Source organism: Pseudorca crassidens, chromosome 18, assembly GCF_039906515.1.
Source record: "Pseudorca crassidens isolate mPseCra1 chromosome 18, mPseCra1.hap1, whole genome shotgun sequence".
Lineage (NCBI taxonomy): Eukaryota > Metazoa > Chordata > Mammalia > Artiodactyla > Delphinidae > Pseudorca > Pseudorca crassidens.
Genome location: NC_090313.1, coordinates 77787037 through 77807927, shown reverse-complemented (window position 1 = coordinate 77807927; position 20891 = coordinate 77787037). Strand labels below are relative to the sequence as shown.

At 43.5% G+C, this 20891-nt stretch overlaps 2 protein-coding genes across 14 annotated transcripts in view; one reads left to right on the top strand and one right to left on the bottom strand.

Annotated features, from left to right (window-relative positions):
- The window catches only part of SGCG (sarcoglycan gamma), a 50521-nt gene extending 43972 nt beyond the window's left edge, over window positions 1–6549 (top strand). For all 12 annotated transcript variants that reach the window (XM_067713740.1, XM_067713735.1, XM_067713733.1 and 9 more), the window contains one exon: window positions 10–6549. In XM_067713740.1, the coding sequence (XP_067569841.1) occupies window positions 10–183 (174 nt within the window). In that variant the 3' untranslated portion in view covers window positions 184–6549. The remainder of the gene's footprint in view (window positions 1–9) is intronic.
- SACS (sacsin molecular chaperone) overlaps window positions 5587–20891 on the bottom strand; it is a 76536-nt gene continuing 61231 nt past the window's right edge. For both annotated transcript variants that reach the window (XM_067713727.1, XM_067713728.1), the window contains one exon: window positions 5587–18450. In XM_067713727.1, coding sequence (XP_067569828.1) covers window positions 6893–18450 — 11558 coding nt within the window. In that variant the 3' untranslated portion in view covers window positions 5587–6892. The remainder of the gene's footprint in view (window positions 18451–20891) is intronic.

Here is a 20891-nt window from a genome sequence, read left to right as displayed (position 1 = left end):
CTCAAGCAGCTTGTGCTCGACGCTGAAACCATGTGTTTACCCAAGTTGGCTCAGGGGACTCAGGGTCCCGCAAGCAGCTTGCAGGGACTCTACGAAATCTGTGCGTGTCCAGATGGGAAGCTTTACCTGTCTGTGGCCGGCGTGGGTACCACATGCCACGAGAACAGTCACATCTGCCTCTAAACCAGGGGCGTCTTCCACGGAGCTACCTGCCTCGTTTCGGTGAGCTTCGGAGTGCTGACCTCAAGCCTTCACACCTGGAGCAACTCGACAAAGTAAAGCTGAGTTGGCACATGGGAAGGAAGTAGGACCTGCTTTCGAAAGGAGCTCAGAAAGAAAAATGTACCAGTGCAAGTGTCCCCATGAAACTCCATGATCTCAAAGTGGCAGCTGGACCTTAGACACAAAAGTCAAAGGACTATCAGGAGAATGTGTTGATTCCACTAGACTGATTCATTTCCATCAGAACCATTGTGACTTTCCCTTTCTTGTACGCGTCGATCTACAGTGAAATATTGAACTGCTGTGTGGAATATCAGCTGTGGGTATCTGACTCCCCATGAGAGTAGCTGTGGTCCTGCTGAGGTGCCGCGAGAGTTCCATGAGGTTTTCCTCTGTAAAACCTGTAAGTGCTCTCTTCATTTTAATGCAACGTGTGTCAGGTTTCACAAGAAAATCTTCAAGTTTTGAAGGGACGTTAAGGCTGATTTGATTTTCAATATGTAGTCAGAGGAATAAATTATACAAAACCATGCTTTCTTTATATAGTCAATGAGCGATGAAAATCAACCTACATTTTTCACAGACTTCACAGTTTGTCTTACTTTCTTTAATCCTCATAACTCTTTGAGGTAGGTACTACTTTTCCCCCAGTTACTGGTGATAAAAAAGGTTCAGATGAGACAAGTCACAAGGTCACACAGTATCTGTTAAAATTAAACTAAACTGTGACCCTGCATTTCCACATCGGTTTTCACTTCAGACAACTTTGACCTGTGTCTCATTCCATCCGCGGCACCAGTCTACCTGATACCTGCGCAGATGGGCTGGTGCTCGCTTGACAAGTGGAGAAACTAAAGTCCAAAGGGGTTTGTCATCCACCATAATCGCACCACGGGTAGGCAGGGGCTCCCAGGTACCCAGCAGGCATGCTTACCTGACGGGACAGGTGAGGGACCAGGTGGGACCTCACGGAGTCAGCCTCTCACACTCGCCGTCGGCTGTGTGATGTGTGTTTGCATCCGGTGGGCACACTGAACCCAGGAGCTGACGGGACGGGTGAGGGACCAGGTGGGCCCTCACGGAGTCAGCCTCTCACACTCGCCGTCGGCTGTGTGATGTGTGTTTGCATCCGGTGGGCACACTGAACCCAGGAGCTGACGGGACGGGTGAGGGACCAGGTGGGACCTCACGGAGTCAGCCTCTGACACTCGCCGTCGGCTGTGATGTGTGTTTGCATCCGGTGGGCACACTGAACCCATGAGCTGACGGGACAGGTGAGGGACCAGGTGGGACCTCACGGAGTCAGCCTCTCACACTCGCCGTCGGCTGTGTGATGTGTATTTGCATCCGGTGGGCACACTGAACCCATGAGCTGACGGGACGGGTGAGGGACCAGGTGGGCCCTCACGGAGTCAGCCTCTTACACTCGCCGTCGGCTGTGTGGTGTGTGTTTGCATCCGGGGGGCACACTGAACCCAGGAGCTGACGGGACGGGTGAGGGACCAGGTGGGCCCTCACGGAGTCAGCCTCTCACACTCGCCGTCGGCTGTGGTGTGTTTGCATCCGGGGGGCACACTGAACCCAGGAGCACGTTGGTTTTGTAGAGGCCACTCACTCACTCTGTAAAATGCCCTTTGGCACACAGAGCCATGGGTGTCGGTTTTGGTTTGTGGTTTACCAGTTGTTAGCATTAGAATCCCCACATGGCACAAGACGTGGTGGGACCAACAGCACTGCAACTTTGGGGGGTTTTATAATTTATTTATTTATTATTTATTTTTGGCTGCGCTGGGTCTTCGTTGCAGTGCGTGGGCTTTCTCTAGTTGCAGCGAGCGGGGGCTACTCTTCATTGTGGTGCGCCGGCTTCTCATTGCAGTGGCTTCTCTTGTTGCGGAGCACGGGCTCTAGGCGTGTGGGCTTCAGTAGTTGTGGCTCACAGGCTCAGTAGTTGTGACTCACGGGCCCCAGAGCGCAGGCTCAGTAGTTGTGGCGCACGGGCTTAGTTGCTCCACGGCATGTGGGATCTTCCTGGACCAGGGCTCGAACCCATGTCCCCTGCACTGGCAGGGGGATTCTTAACCACTGCACCACCAGGGAAGCCCAGCACTGCAACTTTCTAATTAAAGGACTTATAACTATAAACACAACTTCAGTTTCACTTTCCACAGTCTCAGAACTGAGAGAAAAGTGAGTATTTCCAGTGCTGTTTTGACAAGGTGTTAACAGTGCAGCCCACTTCTGACAACTCCGAGACTTTTAAATTACTAGTGTCATAAACACTTGAGATTACAAAACAAAAGTACAGTGTTTCCTAAGCAGTTCAGGGCAAACTCAACTCTGAATATAATGCTCCTAGTTTCTGGGGGCGGGGGGAGGGCTTTAGATTATAAATTGGTATTCGCCTTTTCCATTTAGTTGAGTCCTGATTTTTAAAATTAATGTCTGCTTTCTTGCTCTAACATTCCTATTGTCATAGTAAATAATGTCACCGTTTTTGTGTCATATGTACTTTCCTGTACCATGTCTGTGCAAAAGAAAAATGTCTTCCAGCCCAGTTGATGTGGATGGAACACAGGATCACCATGGAACATTGCTAAACTAGTTTGGTTCTCATAGAACGTGTGTACATGTCAAAAAAAATGACGCCGATGATAAAGTGAGGTCGAGAAGAACAATCAAAGAGAAAGTGTGGGGAATAGAACCTTTTAAACAAAAGGTGTAAATCAGATCTTTTTGCTCCTCTGCTATAATGGAATCATCCCTAAAGTTGTTTCTAGCTTCATTCTACAGAGTGATCAGGAATTTCTCCTTGCTTAGAATAAGAACTTTTAGATGGGCTGTATTCTAAGATGTGTTACATAAACCTGTCTTCTTAAGTACATTATACAGTGTAACTTAAATTTCCATTAAAGGTGCAAGGCCATGCTTATGAATGTACCCAATGAGGCATACACACGATAGCCCTACACCCTAAGCGCTTACCGACCGTCCAGTGCTCATAATTTTAGTGACCTCGCAAAACAGCCCTTGTTTCTTTTCCAATTTCCGAACCGACTGAGAAGCAGACACAAGTGAAAAAGATGAAGATCAAAATATCAGCTTTAATAGTAAAGTTGGATTTGCAGCAAAATGGACTTGCTAAGACCTTTCAGCAGAACAACCCCGAACCTCTCCCACCCCTGCAGGCTCCAACTCCGCAGCCCCTACACGAGTTCAGGTCCCCCTGCCCTCCCGGGCACCCCCAGGTCAGTCTCCACTCATGCGCGGACAGGGAAGCAGGGTGGGAGCTCCCGCGAGGCTGGGTCGATTTGTATTGGTTCTCGTCCCCTCCCTTCCCTGATCCAACACGCCTCTTCTCCCTTGGCTTTAGCTGGCTTCTCCGTATTGTAAATGCCACTGCAAATTGGCTGTGGTTTAATAACCGAACAAACTTTGGGTCACGTATAAACAAGCGGGTGGAACAAGCGGGTCTAAGGGCACCGAGGACAAAAGGTGGATTCTGAGCTAACAGTCAGTGCGGCTTCACCTTTTGTCCTGGGCTTTGTATCCAGAATAAATGAGGGCACTTCCCGGGCCACTTAGCAGCTACAGGAGAAACAAGCCCAAATTTTAAACACAGCTCTTATTTTTCAGTAAAATGTACCTCGCGTTGGCTTTGGTATCCAAGTCTTCCCCAGTCTCGCCCACACCTGACAGCACGGGGGGCCCGGGACCGGCTTCCAGACCGATGAAGGAGTGATGACACTTTAGGCCAAACTTGTCAAAACAAGATAAATGGAGAAGAAGCGTCAGAAGCCAGAGTTTTAGGAAATTCCACCTGCCGACTGCAGCTCCTGCCTGTGGGGTGCGCGCCCTGCAGGTCGCGGACCTGCCGGCCCCCGCGATGGCAAGTCAGCTCCTGGAAGGACAGCTCTTCCCAGGTCTGTGTCCGTGTGTCTTCTGCTGGTTCTGTCTCTGGTAGAAGCCGGAGTCATACATGACTCATTAAAATCTCATCTAACTGCTGTTTTCTACTAGCTTTTATCCTTGAGGTCTGCAAAATATTGGAAGGACAGAAGATGTCAGCTGGCGCTAATGAAAGACAACCCCACCAGTCCCCAAAGCAGACCTGTTCTCTTTATTTGACTGAACGCTATTTGAACATTTTCCCATCATTCTCAGGCTCGTCACTGGTCTCCCCCCGGAGGCTGTGGAGCATTCCGCCCTTCCGCTCACGGGGAAGCACAGAACCCGCTCCCGACTGCAGAAGGCCTGTTCCAACCCCTTTCTCAGGAGCAGCTACGCACACACCGGCTGGCAGTTTCCACCTTCTTTTTAATAAAAAAACAAAATAGGGGAGCCTAATACAAAAAAATAGTTCAGGTCCAAAATTCCTTACCCTGAATTTCAAAATCTAAAAAGTTCCAAAAAATGAAAACTTTCCAAATACATCTACTGCAAACTATGGGTGGCAAAACCTGACCTAAATTTAGATGAGGCTACTTCTCACGTCTGTGTAGTTTACTGTGGGTGGGTATTCATGGTCTCACTGCAGAAATACTAATGTGTTTGATTAAAGGGAGCTGCCCAACTCTGATGGAAAAGCCTCATTAAACCCAGTTTATATGCACTGGTATTAATGTTCTAAAATCCAAATTCTGAAAAACATTTGGATGCAAGGGTTTCATATAAGGGACTGTGGACCTGTATTTTTTCTTTTAAAGGAAGTCTAGAAAAAAACACAAAACTCCACCTAGATCATACCACAAAAGCCAGACAGGGTGTTCTGTGTACATTTTAATATCCAAAAGCAATGAAACATATTCCAAGTGTCGAATCTGAGTTTTAAAGTAGCAAGAACTTAAGATTAAGTCCCAGGCAGCTGGAGACCCAGCGTTCGGGTCGCCCTGGAACAGAGAATTCCAAGCCTGGTCTGCCGGATTTAGAAGCCTTGTGCCTGAGGTGTAAAGATGAACATGTCCTACCTGTTAGCGCTCAAGTGTGAATTGGCCCCAGGCACACAGCCCTCCCCTGAGGTAAGGTCGGTATCAATCCAGCCTCTACCTAGAGAAGAACCATATTTAACATATTTCCAAATACATATGTATACCACATATGTCAACTAATTTTATTCCCTAGAAAGGCGAAATAAAATCAACTCTTAACAAAATCAGTGAGCACCTAATAAACCTAGTATATGTCAAGTACTTTATATTCAATCATAAGAAAAGGAACCTATTAAAATTCCACTATAAAATATATAGGAAAGTTCTATCCTAATATTTCCAATAAACACACAAATACACACAGGTCAGAACTTCACATAGGAAGATATTAAGTTTGATTTTCAAGGAACTGTTTCTCAGGAAATACCAGCTACAATGATTTCATATGTACATTTGCTTTATTAAAATTGTGGCACTTAATATAATAGCAGAAATGATCACATGGCTTCACATCCAGAAGCAATACAATAGTGGAGGCGCAAACATTCCTTATTACCAATAAAAGTAAAAAAGTTTTAATATGTTCCATAAGCCCTTAATTGCATAAAATATTATATTTAGCATCATTTACAGCCAGCACACTTATAGAAACTAATTATCATCACCTTTCTTTTACATTCTGCAAAAGAAGTATGTTCGTAGGACATTCAAACATGATAAAAATTAAATGTCAGTTCTGAATCGTTCATGGGGAAAACACAAGCTGATAATTCCTATTTTATAACTTATTAGATATTGTCACATGATTTTACAATTTTTTAATGCCTTCAAAGTGAAATCCAAAAAACTCCACTAAGTGCCATGTTGAAGGACAAAAAATGTTTACTGCAGCACCTTTAGACAACGAAAGGTCACATCCTGTTCAGCCACACTATATAAATTATGACGTTCGTGGAAAATATGTACAAACAAACATAAAGCAAATGTTCTAACAGGTGACAGATGTCGCTTTGGCAGGCGGTTCTTGGAAGCAGTATTCACATCCAGAGGCCAGAACGGCCACCACTGGGGTCTCCCACGTGCTACCTTCACGAACCAGGAAGCCTGTAAACCCAGGGCGGGAGGACATCCAGAACAAGGATGTAAAGTGTACTCAGTGCGTCCCAGCAGTACCGTCTGCAGAGTCTCAATCAAGTAATATTCAGGAGTAAAGTACTGTACCATGTTATACATGTACTGAGGGTCCAATAGGTAAAATTGCAAAAAATTCATGATCGGATCCAGCTGATAAGAAAATAACACACCCAAGAGGATCCACATAAAGAGATAATAAGCTCCGAAGACTTAATTCCCCTTATTTGTTTAAACCAATGATATGTCCAGTGTTTCATTAGCTCCTACATGGAAGACATAAAACTAACTTCACCCTAACCAGAGACAGAGAGACTCTTATCTAACAAACTGCTGAGCTTTGGTTGTATAAAGTGCAGTCCAACAAGCCGCCACCGCAGCCGGCCAGCTGCCTCCAGCAATTCCACAGTTCACCACCAGCCTCAAAATAGTTCTTAGATCCAGTTAACGTCTTCTGTTGAAATTCATGTTAATAACAACTCCAAAATTCTCCCCAAACAGTCTGCAGTGTGCTTCGCAATTCCTAAATAACTGGCAAGGAAGCTTAAGGACAGCAATTCATACTTGTGCTACAACACATTCGAGACCTAGCTCTGCTTTTTCTTTAAATGCGTTCACACTTTTTGTTGTATAAAATTTTCAAGTTTTATGATGATACAGGCAGTACATTCCATCACTCTCATGGCAACCTCAGAAGTGAACCTGTCATTCGGGATCTGTGGGAAAGGCAGCAGATCGGGGTACCTTGTTTTTAAACTGTCTACACCGTAAGCTTCCAAGGTGTGGACGTCATTCGTCAGGCCTTCCAGATGCTCACTGTATTCCTCTATTTTCTGCGCGAGTGCAGTCGGCTTCACGTCTTTGTCGGACTTGCCCCGCACAGCATAGTCGGCGGCGATCAGAGCCAGCTTGGTAGAGAGGAAACATTTGAAGCACACCCATTCGTTGGCGTTTTTGTGGAGGTCATTCCTGGCGGCTGAGAAATTGGCTCTGGCTTGTCGTAGCCACCTGCGTGCTTCGACTGGGTTACCGACTGACTTGAAGGTGGGGGGAACAAAGAACCTCGGAGAGTAAGTCTGTCCGGCTGAAGGTGGGCATTTTTCCTTATTTTGTTGTTGCCTTTCAGATTTATGGCTCGTTGCTTCTTGATTCCATGAAGTGTAAAATCGCTGAAATGAGTACTTCTCTGACTGAAATCGGGATGCTGAGGTTGAAAACGTTCGCCTCGAGGCTCTGTCTGCATTTTGATCTAGAAAAGCCTGTTTCTCTAATCTGTTAATTTCATTCTGCAGATGTTTAAAAACTTCATTAGCAATGTCATGATTCTCTGGGTTTTTGTCAGGGTGCCATTTCAAATACAACCGCCTAATAATCTTTTTTCTTTCAGATTCTGGAAGCTTCCAAGCTTGCTCCACCACTGATGTCACTTCTTTTAAAATTTCTGGTAAAGAATTCACCATAAGCTTCTTGGGGGAATGATGCTTCGAAGATGAGGTCTTGTGGCTCTCCCTACCAAAGAAAAGAGGAGGGATACTTCGTAGACCAGGGGCCAGGAACTCTGTAGGGCTGGTGGGTGTGGAAGGGGCACTGTCTCTGCTCTGAGAGCTTTCCTCTGGCCTTGAAAACTTATACAGATCAAGAGAGCTAACTATTTTATATTCACTATAACCAATATCAATCTGATATATCTTTCCTAGAAAACTAGAGTTGTCAGCATCTTCTCTTTCAACTTCCTGTACGATAATGGCGTATGTATATGTCGGCTGGTACGACCCATAGATCTCCCCACCTTCAGCATCAACGAGGTACCCGACGTATTCCCCGGGATAAAAGACATTCATTGGGTCCATGAGCAGAGTGTAATGAATCTCAGCAGGTATCGGAGTGCCGGGCATTGGAAGTTCAAGTTTCGATGGTTCTGAAGAGTCGTATTTCACTCCTAAACTGTCGAGTTTCTCACTGATCCTGTAAATATCATTGCATCCTAGCATAGCAATTAGATATGAAGTGTCGGAAATCAAATTGTCGGTCGCTGATTTAAGCGTCATTGCCAGGGCTAACAGGAAGTTAATGTCTTTACTGTCTGAATGCTGTATGTAGAGCAGGATGACTGCATTCCCAAACCTCTTCAGGAAAGCAAAAGTTTCACTTCTGCTCTGAGGAATAGGATTGAAACCTTTAACTCTTAATGTTGTCTGAAGCTTCTCGAAACAGGACACTTTCAAGCCTTCTCTTAGAGCTTTGCAGAGTCGCACGGCTTTCTCCTCGTTGGCCAGAAAAGCGTTATCGTTTTCATGCTTCATGATTCTGATCAGGCCCGTGATGAACTGTTCAGAGGACAGGAGTAACTGCAGCCTGCCCTGAAGAGAGCACAGCGCTCCAAACTGGCAGACCCTGGGAGTCTCCTCATCCAACTGCTCCTCGAGGATGCTGCTCAGCAGACGTGGTCTGAGTTTCTGAGGAAAGAGCATAGTCAGCTTCGTGTGGAACCCGTGGTCTTTCCCCAGGTAGCACTGGCTGAGATCCACCAGCATCTGCACACCGATATTGCCCTGGATCCTGCTCTTGTAATGCGGGGCGTCATCAAACACCAGGATGTTGGACTTCACCAGCCTCCCATCCTGGCTTGGCAGGTAGAGTGCAAGGTCCCGGATGTTCTCGAGATCGCCCCGCACCTTCACCGAGTCATTCTGTAGACTCTTGAACAAGCCAGAAACGACTCTCTTAACGGTGCGCATTTCATTAGGATCTAACTGTTTTCCTTCAGAATTTTTGAATATGCGGCTCAGCACTTCAACATACTGCTTGGTTGAAATGATATCTTCAGTGCCTAAGTGTTTGAACAGCTGGTGAAAGGTGCCCAGTTCTAAAGGCAGCTTGTACAGATACGGTTTAAAATCAGACTCGTACTCAAGATTGATCACCACCTCCTCCGGCTTCAGAAGTTTCCAGCCATCTTCCACCATCACAAAAGCAACGCCCCGCAGCTGAAAACGGAACTCCCTTTTCTCTGCGCTGAGAAACTCGTATATGCTCCTTAAGACCTTTGCTCTAGTCTTGACCATGTCTTCATCCAGAGTTGTGATGTTGCATATGTTCCTGCAGTTATTGATGACCTTATCCAGAGGGGGGTCCAGGTTCACATTCAGCATACTTAAAACCTGCTCCAGCTGTTCTTGTGGACCAAGGTCACTCCCTTCTTGTTCTTTGATGCTCAAGGGGGTAGCTTTCTCTGGAAGAATAGGGCATGACGTCCATAACAGCTGGAGCACGTCGCACTGCTTGAATTTTGGATTCACCTGTGCTCCGTTGAACTTTATAAGAGGAAGCGTTCCGTTTACCTCTTGATACTGAGGATGAAATCGAATGAATTCGGCAGGGGCCCGCTCGGGACATAAGAATGGTATTAAAGACAGTTCTTTCAAAAAATTTCCAGACAACAAATCCATTCGTTCTTGGAATATATGGTGGAGAAGGATATCGACTGTATTTTGCAGTGTTTCTTTAGACCAGTTTTCTGTATTAGCCCTCACACTGATCTCCTTAGCAAACTGTAACAACTGCTGCTGAGAAAGGATGTGTTTTAGTCCGATATTTCTTAAGAATTCTACCCAGGATGTCATAAATGCAACTTGATTTTTGGGTTTTATAAGTTGTTCCAATTTTTTAAAGAAGTCCTTAGGAATAAACAATTTTTCGGGAAGCATAACTTCAAAAACTCTCACAGTTCTATCATAGAAATGTTTGGCTTGCTTTAGTCGACTGTTAGTGTCATGGATTATCAATAAACTTTCCAGTTTTTCGAAAAGTTGTTCCTTGATCTCTGACAATTCTTCAATACTTGAGAGTCTATTCTTAAGATAGATCAAATGCTCTAATTTTGCATCATAAGAGAGATTTTCGATTTTTGGTAAGAGGTGTTTCAAATAGACCTCAAGATCATCTACAGGCACACAACCTAGCACCTCATATAGTTCTTTTAAGTGTATTTTTTCTTCAAGAAATGCAGAGGACGATGATTGTGTCCATTTTTCCACTTCAGCGGAAGGAATACTTTTTGTAAGCACATAGCATGTTCCAAATTTCGCAATGCTCATATAGCGACCGCTGATGGATTTGTAGCATGGGAGTGACTTTAAAATTTTTACGTCATCTTGGGACATCAAGTGATTCAAATTGCAGTTGAAATACATCAAAAGTGCTTCAAAGTCACTTTCCACTAATTTTTCAGTTCTAAAAGTTGAGGTTTGGACCATATAATGCACAGCCTTCAAAATGCTTGTGGGGCTCTCTATGTTTGCTGTGTAACATGACAGCAGAGGAACAAATGCACTGTCTTTGGAGCAGATTTTGTTCAAAGCAAGCTGAATACAGCCAGCTTTCATGAGAGCATGAAAAACCTTATCACTCTGGCCATTTGGAAAGACTGCAATGTGCATGAGACTTAGAGGAAGCAGAACATCACCTTCGGGAACTACAAGCTGATTGGCTGACACAGTAAACTTTGTTCCAGGGAGCAATGCCCAGTCTTTTAGGGTGTCAACAACAGTGTCAAAGGTTGCTTTTGTCTCTTCTTGATCCTCTTTCACATTTACGGATTCGCTGATAAAATGCCATGCACTCTTAAGCCAAGACTCACTTGTAAAACTGTCTTTCCACTTTGTGCAACTTTTGGTCTTATATTCACGGGGCAACACAGAGGATAACAAGTCAGCAAAGCTGGAAATGTCAAACACTTTTGCAACTTTACAGTTCAGTAAAATATTACTGTACTTCAGGTACAATGTATTCATGAACAAGTCTTTGCGGGATGGAATCAGTTCATGGTATGTTGTTAGAAACTTGGGTCGTTTTGCATCAAAAGTTTGCAAAACACTGTCTAATGTAATGAGAAGGGGCAGTCCCTCCACTTCAATCCCGTTTTCTTCTGCATCCTTAAAACAGTAATCAACTAAGAGTTTTAAACTGTGAAAAAGTTTCAGGTTAGTCTGCTGGAGACGACAAGGCAGCTTCCCAATATGGCAATTAGTATCGGGAGAGGAAAACGTCATTAAAAAAGATCGCACGTCAGCAGGGGTGACATAACTAACAGGAATATCGGCGTCTATCAGACAGTGGTACAGATTAGCAGTTTCATCACAGTTATAAACCAAGTTGAAGCCAATTTCCAAAAGCAGGTGTTTCAGCCTATAGACATTTTCTGCCACTGTTTTGCGTGTGGTGATGTTATAGTCTGCATTTTTAAGGTGGTGTAATTCATCCTGCAGCAAATTGTCAAAAAATGGTCTGGTTTTATTTGAAGTCGACATATTAATCCAGGTGATTATAACTGCAGAGTGCAGGTCGGAGCCATCAATGTTCGGAGCCCGCACAACGGGTAAAAGGCGCTTCATGTCCTCGTGGATGCAGCTGTAAAGTGCTTTCACCAGACAGTATAAATCTGGCTGTAGATCAAGCCTGTTGACTGGGAAGAATGACAAAAACTTCTTTAAGGTGTCCTTTACAACATGAATAGGCGTGTTCTGTAAGACCGATAACGTCGGGTCAGAACCAGGGAAATAGCGCTTTTTTAACTGGATTAATAACTCGACGTACGCGGGAGCGATCAGGGCCGTCATTAAGCTGTTGTTCCAGTCACTCCGAACACCCACCCCATTGTCATCCCGCCACAGGTTCCTCCTGGCTGAATCGAGAGCAAAGTGGCCATTCACATGAAACGGTAACCCCGTCTCTAAAGAGAGGGGCAGAAAGCAGAAGGCCCTGTGGGGCTTTTTGTAGTTGTGGGTGATGCAGGCAGCTACTCCACCACGTGGGAAGAGAGTGATATCTTGGTTCTTGTGAGCTGATATAACACTCTTAGATACTTTCTCCATACTTGAAAAACCTGATCTATTACAAATTAGCCAGGTGGTAAGGTTTCCCTCAGAGTCCTCCGTATCCATAGTGTAGGTGATCTGCTGAACTGGTATGTCCTTGAGCGGCCTCTTTTTAGTGACACTGTCAATCACAAATGCATGAAACTGCTTCCTTTTCAGCCTGTCTCCATCGGTGATGTTGCCCTTCACAGAATACAGCACGTTTAGGGCTCCCGTAGCTTTATCTATTTCACAAATAGAAATTTTTTCCATGTGATTAAGAAACATTAAAAGTTCAGCCCCATCTGACCGCAGTTTGTCCAAAAGATTCTGGACCATTCTGTCTGATGATGGAACTGAAGAAATTTCTGAAACTTTTGCCATTTCTGCATTACGAAGAGGAAATCGAAACATTGTGCAATTATCCAGTTTAAAGTGGGTTCCCAGATAAAGATCCAGAACATCTGAGAACTGTGTCCTAAAATCTGCATCCAAATCTCTAAACATGCGTCCAGGACTAACAGATGTGGCTCCTGGTGCGTATCTGGCATGAGGATCAAAAATACACAGGATGTCATTGCCGGAAATAAAAGAAGGGCAGTCTGTAATGTGATACACAGAATTGAATCCTATTCCGTATTGTCCAGTTTTACACGGATTTCCTTCCTTGGTGCCTTTCCCGAGGTTCTGAATCCCTCTGACATCGTCTTCTGTGAAAGGCTGGTTGTTGTACACACACAGTGCTGGCCCCTGCAAGGGGGCCCACTTGTCGTCAAATATCCTATCAACTGGATGCTGTCGAGGGTCAAACACAAAACAGATTTCTGTAGCCTTTGCATCATCAGCATTCTGAAGAAGTTCTTTCAGCATTTCCTTTTCTGAAGGATAGGCATTAAGGATACTCTTAATTCTGCTGGTCAGTTTTTCCTTCTGTCCAAATTCAGTGCCCAGTGTTGTAAAGCAGATGTTGGACGCATACCTTTCTAAGGCTTTATGCCGCTTTGGTACTGCTCCTAGTTTCACAGCCACTTCCCTCGGTATATCTGCATGACAGTATTTTACAGTGCTATCCTTTACTTTTATCCAGGGACAATCATTGTAGCATAAAGATTTTGCAGGGAGAAGCTTAAGATTAGTATCTGGCAATAATATATGGCCATAATTTTTCTCACAAAATTCTTGTTTCTTTTCTCTAATGAGACTCCATATTCCTTCACTGATTATTCGCCGGCAAAGCTGAAAATTCTCTTCTGTTATTTGTTTTGTTTCTTTTTCTTGAGCAATAGATTCCAAAACAAGGGCAAAATCTTCAACAGTAAAAGACTGCCTCACACCCACACTTTCAAAAAGTTCACGGAAACTATTTTTATATTTATTAGGCAACTGATAAAGGTATGGGGCTGCTTCAAAATTCAAATGAAAAGCAATTTTTTCTGAGTCAACATATGCACTCTCAACTAGAATGAAGCTAAACGTTTTTAACTTTTCAATAATTGATATCTTAGTGATGTCACTTTGCATCATTGCTTCATGAAGGTATTTGTAGCAAGCATTGGTGATGTTCTCCTGGTACAATGTGATTCCATCATCAACTGATTTTGCAACTTCTCTCAATTGGTTTATGACCAGGTCAACTGTGGGCTTCCGCAGTAACCCCAAAAACTCTTTAACAGCCAGTGGCACTGAACCGCAGCCTCTGAAGGAATGTGAATTTTCGTTTAGAACTGGCTGCAAAAGACAAACTATATCCTGATGCTCAGCTGTATAAAGGTCGGTTGCTGCAAACATGGTTTCAGGCTTAAAACTGTTACCTTTCCAGTCCAAAGAAAAACCTGCTGGTTTTGTGAGAAACGGGAGGAAGGGGATTGTTTGATATTTTGCAGCAAAGTCCTTTGCTCTAGGATCCCTTATTTTTAGTTTTTCATCAATAAGACTTAACAGGATGCTACTTCTTAGGCAAGCAGCACCGTGATCACTTTTATTAATTTCAGCTACTGACTCGGCACGTTCTAGCATGTCATCCCATAAAATATCATCTTTTGCCATACCTAACTGGACGAGTTTAATCAGAATAATAGGATTTAGGTAGTCCTGAGTAGAGCCGTAAGGAAATCGTCCGTCTTTAGTATCAAATAACTTTGCAACCCGTCCTTCAGGGTGGATTAATCTTGATGGTAAAACCAGAGGATGCCCCTCCAGCGAGCAAGGGATACATGGAGTAACACGAAGAATTCCTGAGAACTCATCAACTTTCTCATTCAGAACAAAATTCATTAAAGGATCTCTGAGTTCTGCTTCAATTTCTTGAATATTTGGAAAAAACACTTCTGAAAAAAACTGTTTCTCTGAAAATGTATTTTCAAGCAGTATCTGTTTGCAGCCAGCTTCTTCAAATCCTAATTTTACTGAAGAAGGAAGTTCAACAGCACAGAGGTTTTTCGACCCAGTCTTCTTGAGGTATTTCAAAAATATCTTGAAGGCTGCTGGACCAACATCTCTTCTCTTAAGTATACAGTCATCTAGAAATCTCACATTCTTCATGGAAACCCATGTGGATCCATCAGAGAAGACTCTTGTCAATTCCTTCCCTTTCCCGTGAGCTATATCTTCATAAAACCCTTGACAAATTACAGAGAAGTCATCATGAACCAGATCAGGGTCAGGCCACACTGCATGGTAAGTATAGTCCATCAGCTCCCCACTCATGGCCAGGTCACGCAGGATGCTGAGTGCCTCTAGGTAAGCTTTCACAACCACGTGTCTCATGAAGGTGGTGTTCCAGCATCCTTTTGTATCTGTCTTCCAGATCTCTTTCCTGTTTGAAGTAACAGCAAAGCACCCGTTGATGTGAACTGGCAATCCTGTTTTGATTCGTAGGGGCAAATAGCAGAACACCTCCCCAGCCTGTGGTCTCACAGCCCACTTCCCGTCCTGGATCTCAGCCAGAAAAACTCCCACAGCCCCACAAGGAACCACTCCCAGCCTTCTCCCGCTCTCACTCAGGGAAAACTTGAGAGCCTCTCCTGTATCCATGCAGGTACATATAAGCCACACAGTACACTCCATTGTTTTTTGTGGTAACTCATCCGATGGCTTTTTGGATTGGCCGGACTTAGCCATTTCAAAGAGAGCAGCTGGGTCATCATCTGGACCTCTAAAAAGTGGCGACTGTAAATCAGCAATCCTTCTGAACACGTGGTGAAATTCCTCCACTGTGATCTGAAGGATGCAAGCGGACTTGGGTGCATCAGCGGGGAGCTTCTTGTTACTGCTGTCGCAAGTCTTCATGAGCTTAGCAGCTTCTTTTAAAACACTGATGACAGGTGCAATCAATGCTTTGGAAGAGCACAATTTTTTTTTAATTATGATTGTATCTTGAGCTAAGCTGGGATTGGTTTCCTCAATTTTCAAGTACTTCAGATACATTGAGGTTACACTCTGAGTGAAAATGATAAGCCTGTGTCCACAGAGACTGAATTCATCCACAAGAGAGTAAATATCTGCTGTGTTGTAGCAGGTACTGCTAACTTCACTCACTTTGGCTTCCTGCTGAGTTCTAAAGGACAGTCGGAACAGAGTCCCACTATAGCTGTAAGGTGCTTCCACGGTCAGAGGTAACTGACAGCCAAATACGTCTATGAATGGTTTGAACTGATTAGGAAATTTCCTAAGTCTTTTCTGCTGTTTACTCCAATTAATTTTGATCCCGGGATTAGATCTGTCTTTAATGTGTTTACTGATGTGGTTTATGTTGGGATCAAACATTATCATGAATTCTCGACTCATGATGATGGGAATGTCGGTGATGTGGTACACGGAATTAAACCCAAGACCAAATTTCCCAACTTTGTCAACTTCTGCCCTCTTTAAAGATTCCCCTAGCCTTGTTATGTTCACAAAGTCCGAATCTGAGAATTGAGAGTTGTTGAACGACCACAGAGCCGGCCCATGACACACTGCCATCCCCGGGTCCAGGAGATTCTCTCGAATGTCCATGTTTCTTCTCATGTCAATCATGAAGCTGCATTCTGTTGCATTTGCGTCGTCAGCATTTTGAAGAAGTTCTTTAAAGATATCTGACACTGAAGGGTATTCTTCCAGAATATTTTTAATTCTTACAGTCAGTGGTTCTCTTTGTCCTGACTGCTCAAAGCCCATGTTTTCGGGGTTGATCAGTCTTGTACTGAGGCATGGGACTTTCAGCCACTCTGCAGTTTTCATGGGTATGTCCTCATGCACCAAAATGATTGGTTCCACGGAATCTTCCAGTAAGTCATTCAGGTCATCAACTTTGATGTCACAGTAACAGCATTCATGAATTGGCTTCATGATAAGCTTGGAAGGATCTCTGCTATGATGTATAGGAACTGGTGTGTTGAGGCTTGCTGGAATCTGATTGCTATAAAGCCATCGGATGATATTCAACATCAGATGAAGATTCTGTTTGCTTTCTTGGTCACTGAGGTCTTGGCCGCTTTTGAGGTACACCTTCTGAATGACCATGGAAATGTGATCTGGTGTCAGCTCCTCTACTGAACCGCAGGCCTTGAACAGCTGATGGAACTTTGCCATGGTCTTAGGCACACTGTGCAAATAAGGCTGAAGGTCAAGATCATAAAACGGTTTTATCACAGCTTGGGCGAGAGGACAGAACTTTTTGCCAGTCCAAACCCATGGAAATTTTAAGGCTCTAAAAGCATCCTTCCCTTCATTTAAATGATCATGCATGAATCCATAAATTTCGAGCAAAATGTGCTGGAACTGATAGTAGTCTTCATCACTAAAGGTGTTCGAAGTATACCAATCGACAACAATTTTAAAGTGCTTTAAGACAGCATTGATATCAGGTTTTGTGAAGATACCTAAAGCTTCTTCCAAGTTCACGTGGACACTCTCAACAAGAGGAAGTGATGAGCCGACCAGAATGGCATGGGCCGCGTCACACATGTCCGCGGGGGCACAGAGATCCCAGAGATCCCCTTTCCAGACTAAGGATCCTGGGTAGTTTGGAGGCCTTTGCTTGCAAGCTGGAGCCCATTTTATTTTCTTCAGGGCCATCTTCCCTTCAGGTGACTGCAGCAGGGCGTGGTTCTTATTTAAGACCAGTAAGAGCGTTCTGGCTTTCTTCAGGAGCATTTCCTGATTTGGACAAGAGCTGGCCTGTAGAGCTTCAATTTTTTTAGCCACTTGCACAACATCTTTCTCTTTGAGACTGGCTTCGTTTTTTAAACCAATCTGTCTTAAAGAGTGAAGAATATCTGGTGAGGTAAAAGCTGAGGGTGGGAAACAAGTTTCCTCTTCATCATAGAAGAGGTCCTTTAACACTTCCACATCAGGGTCAAAGAGCTCACTGGCCGACACCAGCCGCTCCTGTGAGATCTGAATGAATTTTAATGGCATTAGCCAATCAAGCACATTTGGATTCTCATTTTTAAGAGAGGATAGATTCTCGAGGACCCACAGCATAAGGTGTGTCATCTCCTCGTGTGAATAAAATGCATTTTCGATGTCTTTTAAGATAAGCTTTAGGCAGCTGGTGGTCTTTACCTTCTCCACCTTGAGCAGGTTTGCCAGGCGGATGGTGGCCTCATCACTGCTGTCCACGACTGAGATGGAGAGCCGCAGGCCAGCCGGGAGCCTGGATGTGTGGTGCAGGACCCTGCAGCCCTTCAGCTTGGTGTAGGAGGAGATCCCCTGACTGGATGAATAGTTAATGCGCTTGAATATTGTCAGTTCCTGAATTACTCTTTTCTCCTTTTCACTGCTATCAGTTAAGTTAGCTAAGAACTTCCTTAGGGCATCTTTGTGCGTTGGAAGGAGCGACGCAACCTGGTTGCACAGCTTCTGCAGAGGCATCTTCTCCATCATCTGCAGAACAGCACTTGGGGATGGCGAATGAATGTATTTTTTAATAAGTGGATGTTGTATGGAGGCATCTAATTGCTTAAGGACAATCCCTCCAAGTTTTTGTACAACGTCAGCTAAAAATTCTGGGAGCTGTGCTTCAGATTCATCATCTAAAATGACTAATGAGGGGATCCTGAGTCTGATGAGTTCCACACACGTCTGACCTTCTTCTAGTGCGGTTCTAGGGATTAGTGGCATCTCATCAAATAAAGTCAAATCCTCTGAAAAATGTATATAGAGATTCTTCCACACCATTTTAAGCCACGAAATAGATGGGTGCTTTTTGTCTTCATCACATGGATACCACTGAACAATCAACTCCCTGCCAGGCCAGAATGTGTTCACTACTTCTTTGATAAGACGTGCAAAACGTTCTGGGTTTAGAAGCTGTAGCTGGGTACACGGTCTTCCTGTGAATCACATAAAGAAATGTTATGAATACATACAATTCTACTGTAACGTATTTAACTTTCTATTCTCACAGATTAGACAGATTAAATAGTACTAGAAAGTCATTTTGAGAGTTTTAAGTACACTGTGAAAACGCAAAAATAGGGCATAACTGGGCTGATCACACATAAATCCGTATTTATAATAGCTTGTGGGAGTGATAGTTCTCTCTGGAGAAAGTGCTCATTTTAAATAAATATCTAAAATGCATTTAGATGTGTTTTAAAAATTATCCTATAATGCCCTGCAAATAGAATCAACATGGAAAATAATTTTTAGTGGTGATTTGTTCACAAATAAAAGCACCAAAGAAAAGTTTAAATAAATACCCTTTTATTTAAGGGTAAGTAATTTATAAGGAGGCCCGGTTTCCAGGAGCCGGGTGGCCACAGGATAAAGCAAGGCCCAAGTGAGCGCACGGGGGCTAGCACCCTGTCCCAGCTGACCAAGGCTGCCAGGAGCTGAGGCCGCCAGGACACTGGAGTTTCCTCTCCACCAGTTTCCTCTCCACCACAGCCTCTCTGGGACTGGAAGTCTCTCATCTGGAGAAAGGATGAGGCTGAGGTTCTAGCTCTAAGACTGCTCTGTGCATGTGTCCGGGTACGGAGCACAGTCACAACCCTCCGAGGCAGCGCTTACTTGGTACTTAGCACAAAGTAAAGTGTGTTCTTCTGGGATCTGGGCTTTGCAGAAGTGCTTCAGGGACAAGCAACAGGGGAAGCGGGCCCTGCTGTGAAGGCAGGGTTACCCCCAACAAGGCAGCTCCACTCCCAGATGTTTTATAAACTAGGAGACTAATAAGGTTTTCTCTGGGGAAAAAAAGATTTTTGCTGACTTTTAATCAGTGGTCTAGAAAATAACATTTTATTTCTAAGTGCATGTTGTGTTTCAGAGTATTTTATCTGCAATACCAGAAGTAATAAAATTTTAAAATAACACTAGGTACCTATAGGTATGTTATTTGCCCATATAGAGAAATAAAAAGCATCTCAAATTCAATCTTATGGAAAACTAATATTCCATTTTCTCCCTAGGTACACGTAATTTCTAGACTCTTAAAAGACTAATTTTGGCAAGTTATAAAAGGGGGCACACCTCAAGCCCCTTGAAATTTTTCTGTATCAGCATTTGTTAACCAAGGAAGGACACCCTTGTTCCACAGACTCACACATCAGGAAGATGACCTTACTTTCTACCAAGAAAATTATCTTTCATGTTACAATAAGACATTTAAAATTACTGCCATAGAAGTTTAAGCAAGGGCATACTTTTGCAACTTTTGAAGACATCAATACCCACATTCTGATTATTATCAGTTTCTACATTGTGTGACTTAGGGTAAGTCAAGTAGTAATATTTAAGAAGTCATAAAATCTTGTCAATAGTCTGACTAGCATAGCCTTCTCGGTCTGTGAGTCCCATTAAGATATAATTGTTTTAATTAATTTGTTTAATATTCTAAAACATGCTTACTGAATTGCATTAACTATAATAGAATTTCCAAATCACAAGTAAGGCAAGGATACAATACCAAAGATACAAAAAAGGGTTAGAAATTAAAAATCAGAACACTCAACAAAAAAATCAAATATGCACCACACTGTGCCCTACGTTAGTAACTGGCACATGACATGCATTTTGTAGGTAATCCTATCCAATATCCTTGCGTGAACTTTGGAACTTATAAAACATGCCTACCTTCAGGAAAGTTATCTAATATCAGTGTATACATAAAATGCCAATAAAGCCCGCACACCACACGTAACATGCGATTAACACCAGGCATGCTCAAATGAAAAAACAGCAGGGAGAACAAAGGAGAGAGAAAATGTAGTAGGACACAATTCTAAGTACAAAAGTCAATTCAATCTGAAGTCCCGATTTCTGTTTATTTCGTATTTAAGCCTTTAGCTTTTACCCTAAAATATAAATGTTAACACAGAAAGAAGTCTCCCTGCCCTGGATTAGAAAGTCACTGAAATTGTAAAGCATCTCCAACAGTATCAGTAAAATAATTTCACAGTGTTTTAATAAATGACTTGTGTTTCTGTGGCCTAGCCTTTAAAATCATCAGCACTGTCAAAAGAGGTTAAGTAGTACTGTTAGGTGTCCCTGGAGACAGAAAGTGCTTATCTAAACTCTCAACAGATGTGTCTGTTTAGAAATATCTCTTCTCAAGGTAGTTTGTGCTTTCCTATAGATCGGTTCAAGATAATCACATCGACATGCTGAATCACTATTCAAGGACTGCACTACGTTTTTTGTTTATTTATGTGTTTATGTTCAGTCCTAACTTTGAGAAAGGTTTTCATCATGAATGGAAATAGGATATTACAGTCTACTTCAAAATAAGGTGAGGGGCCAATTAAATGGTATGCCATCAGTCAGGCAGACCTTCAAA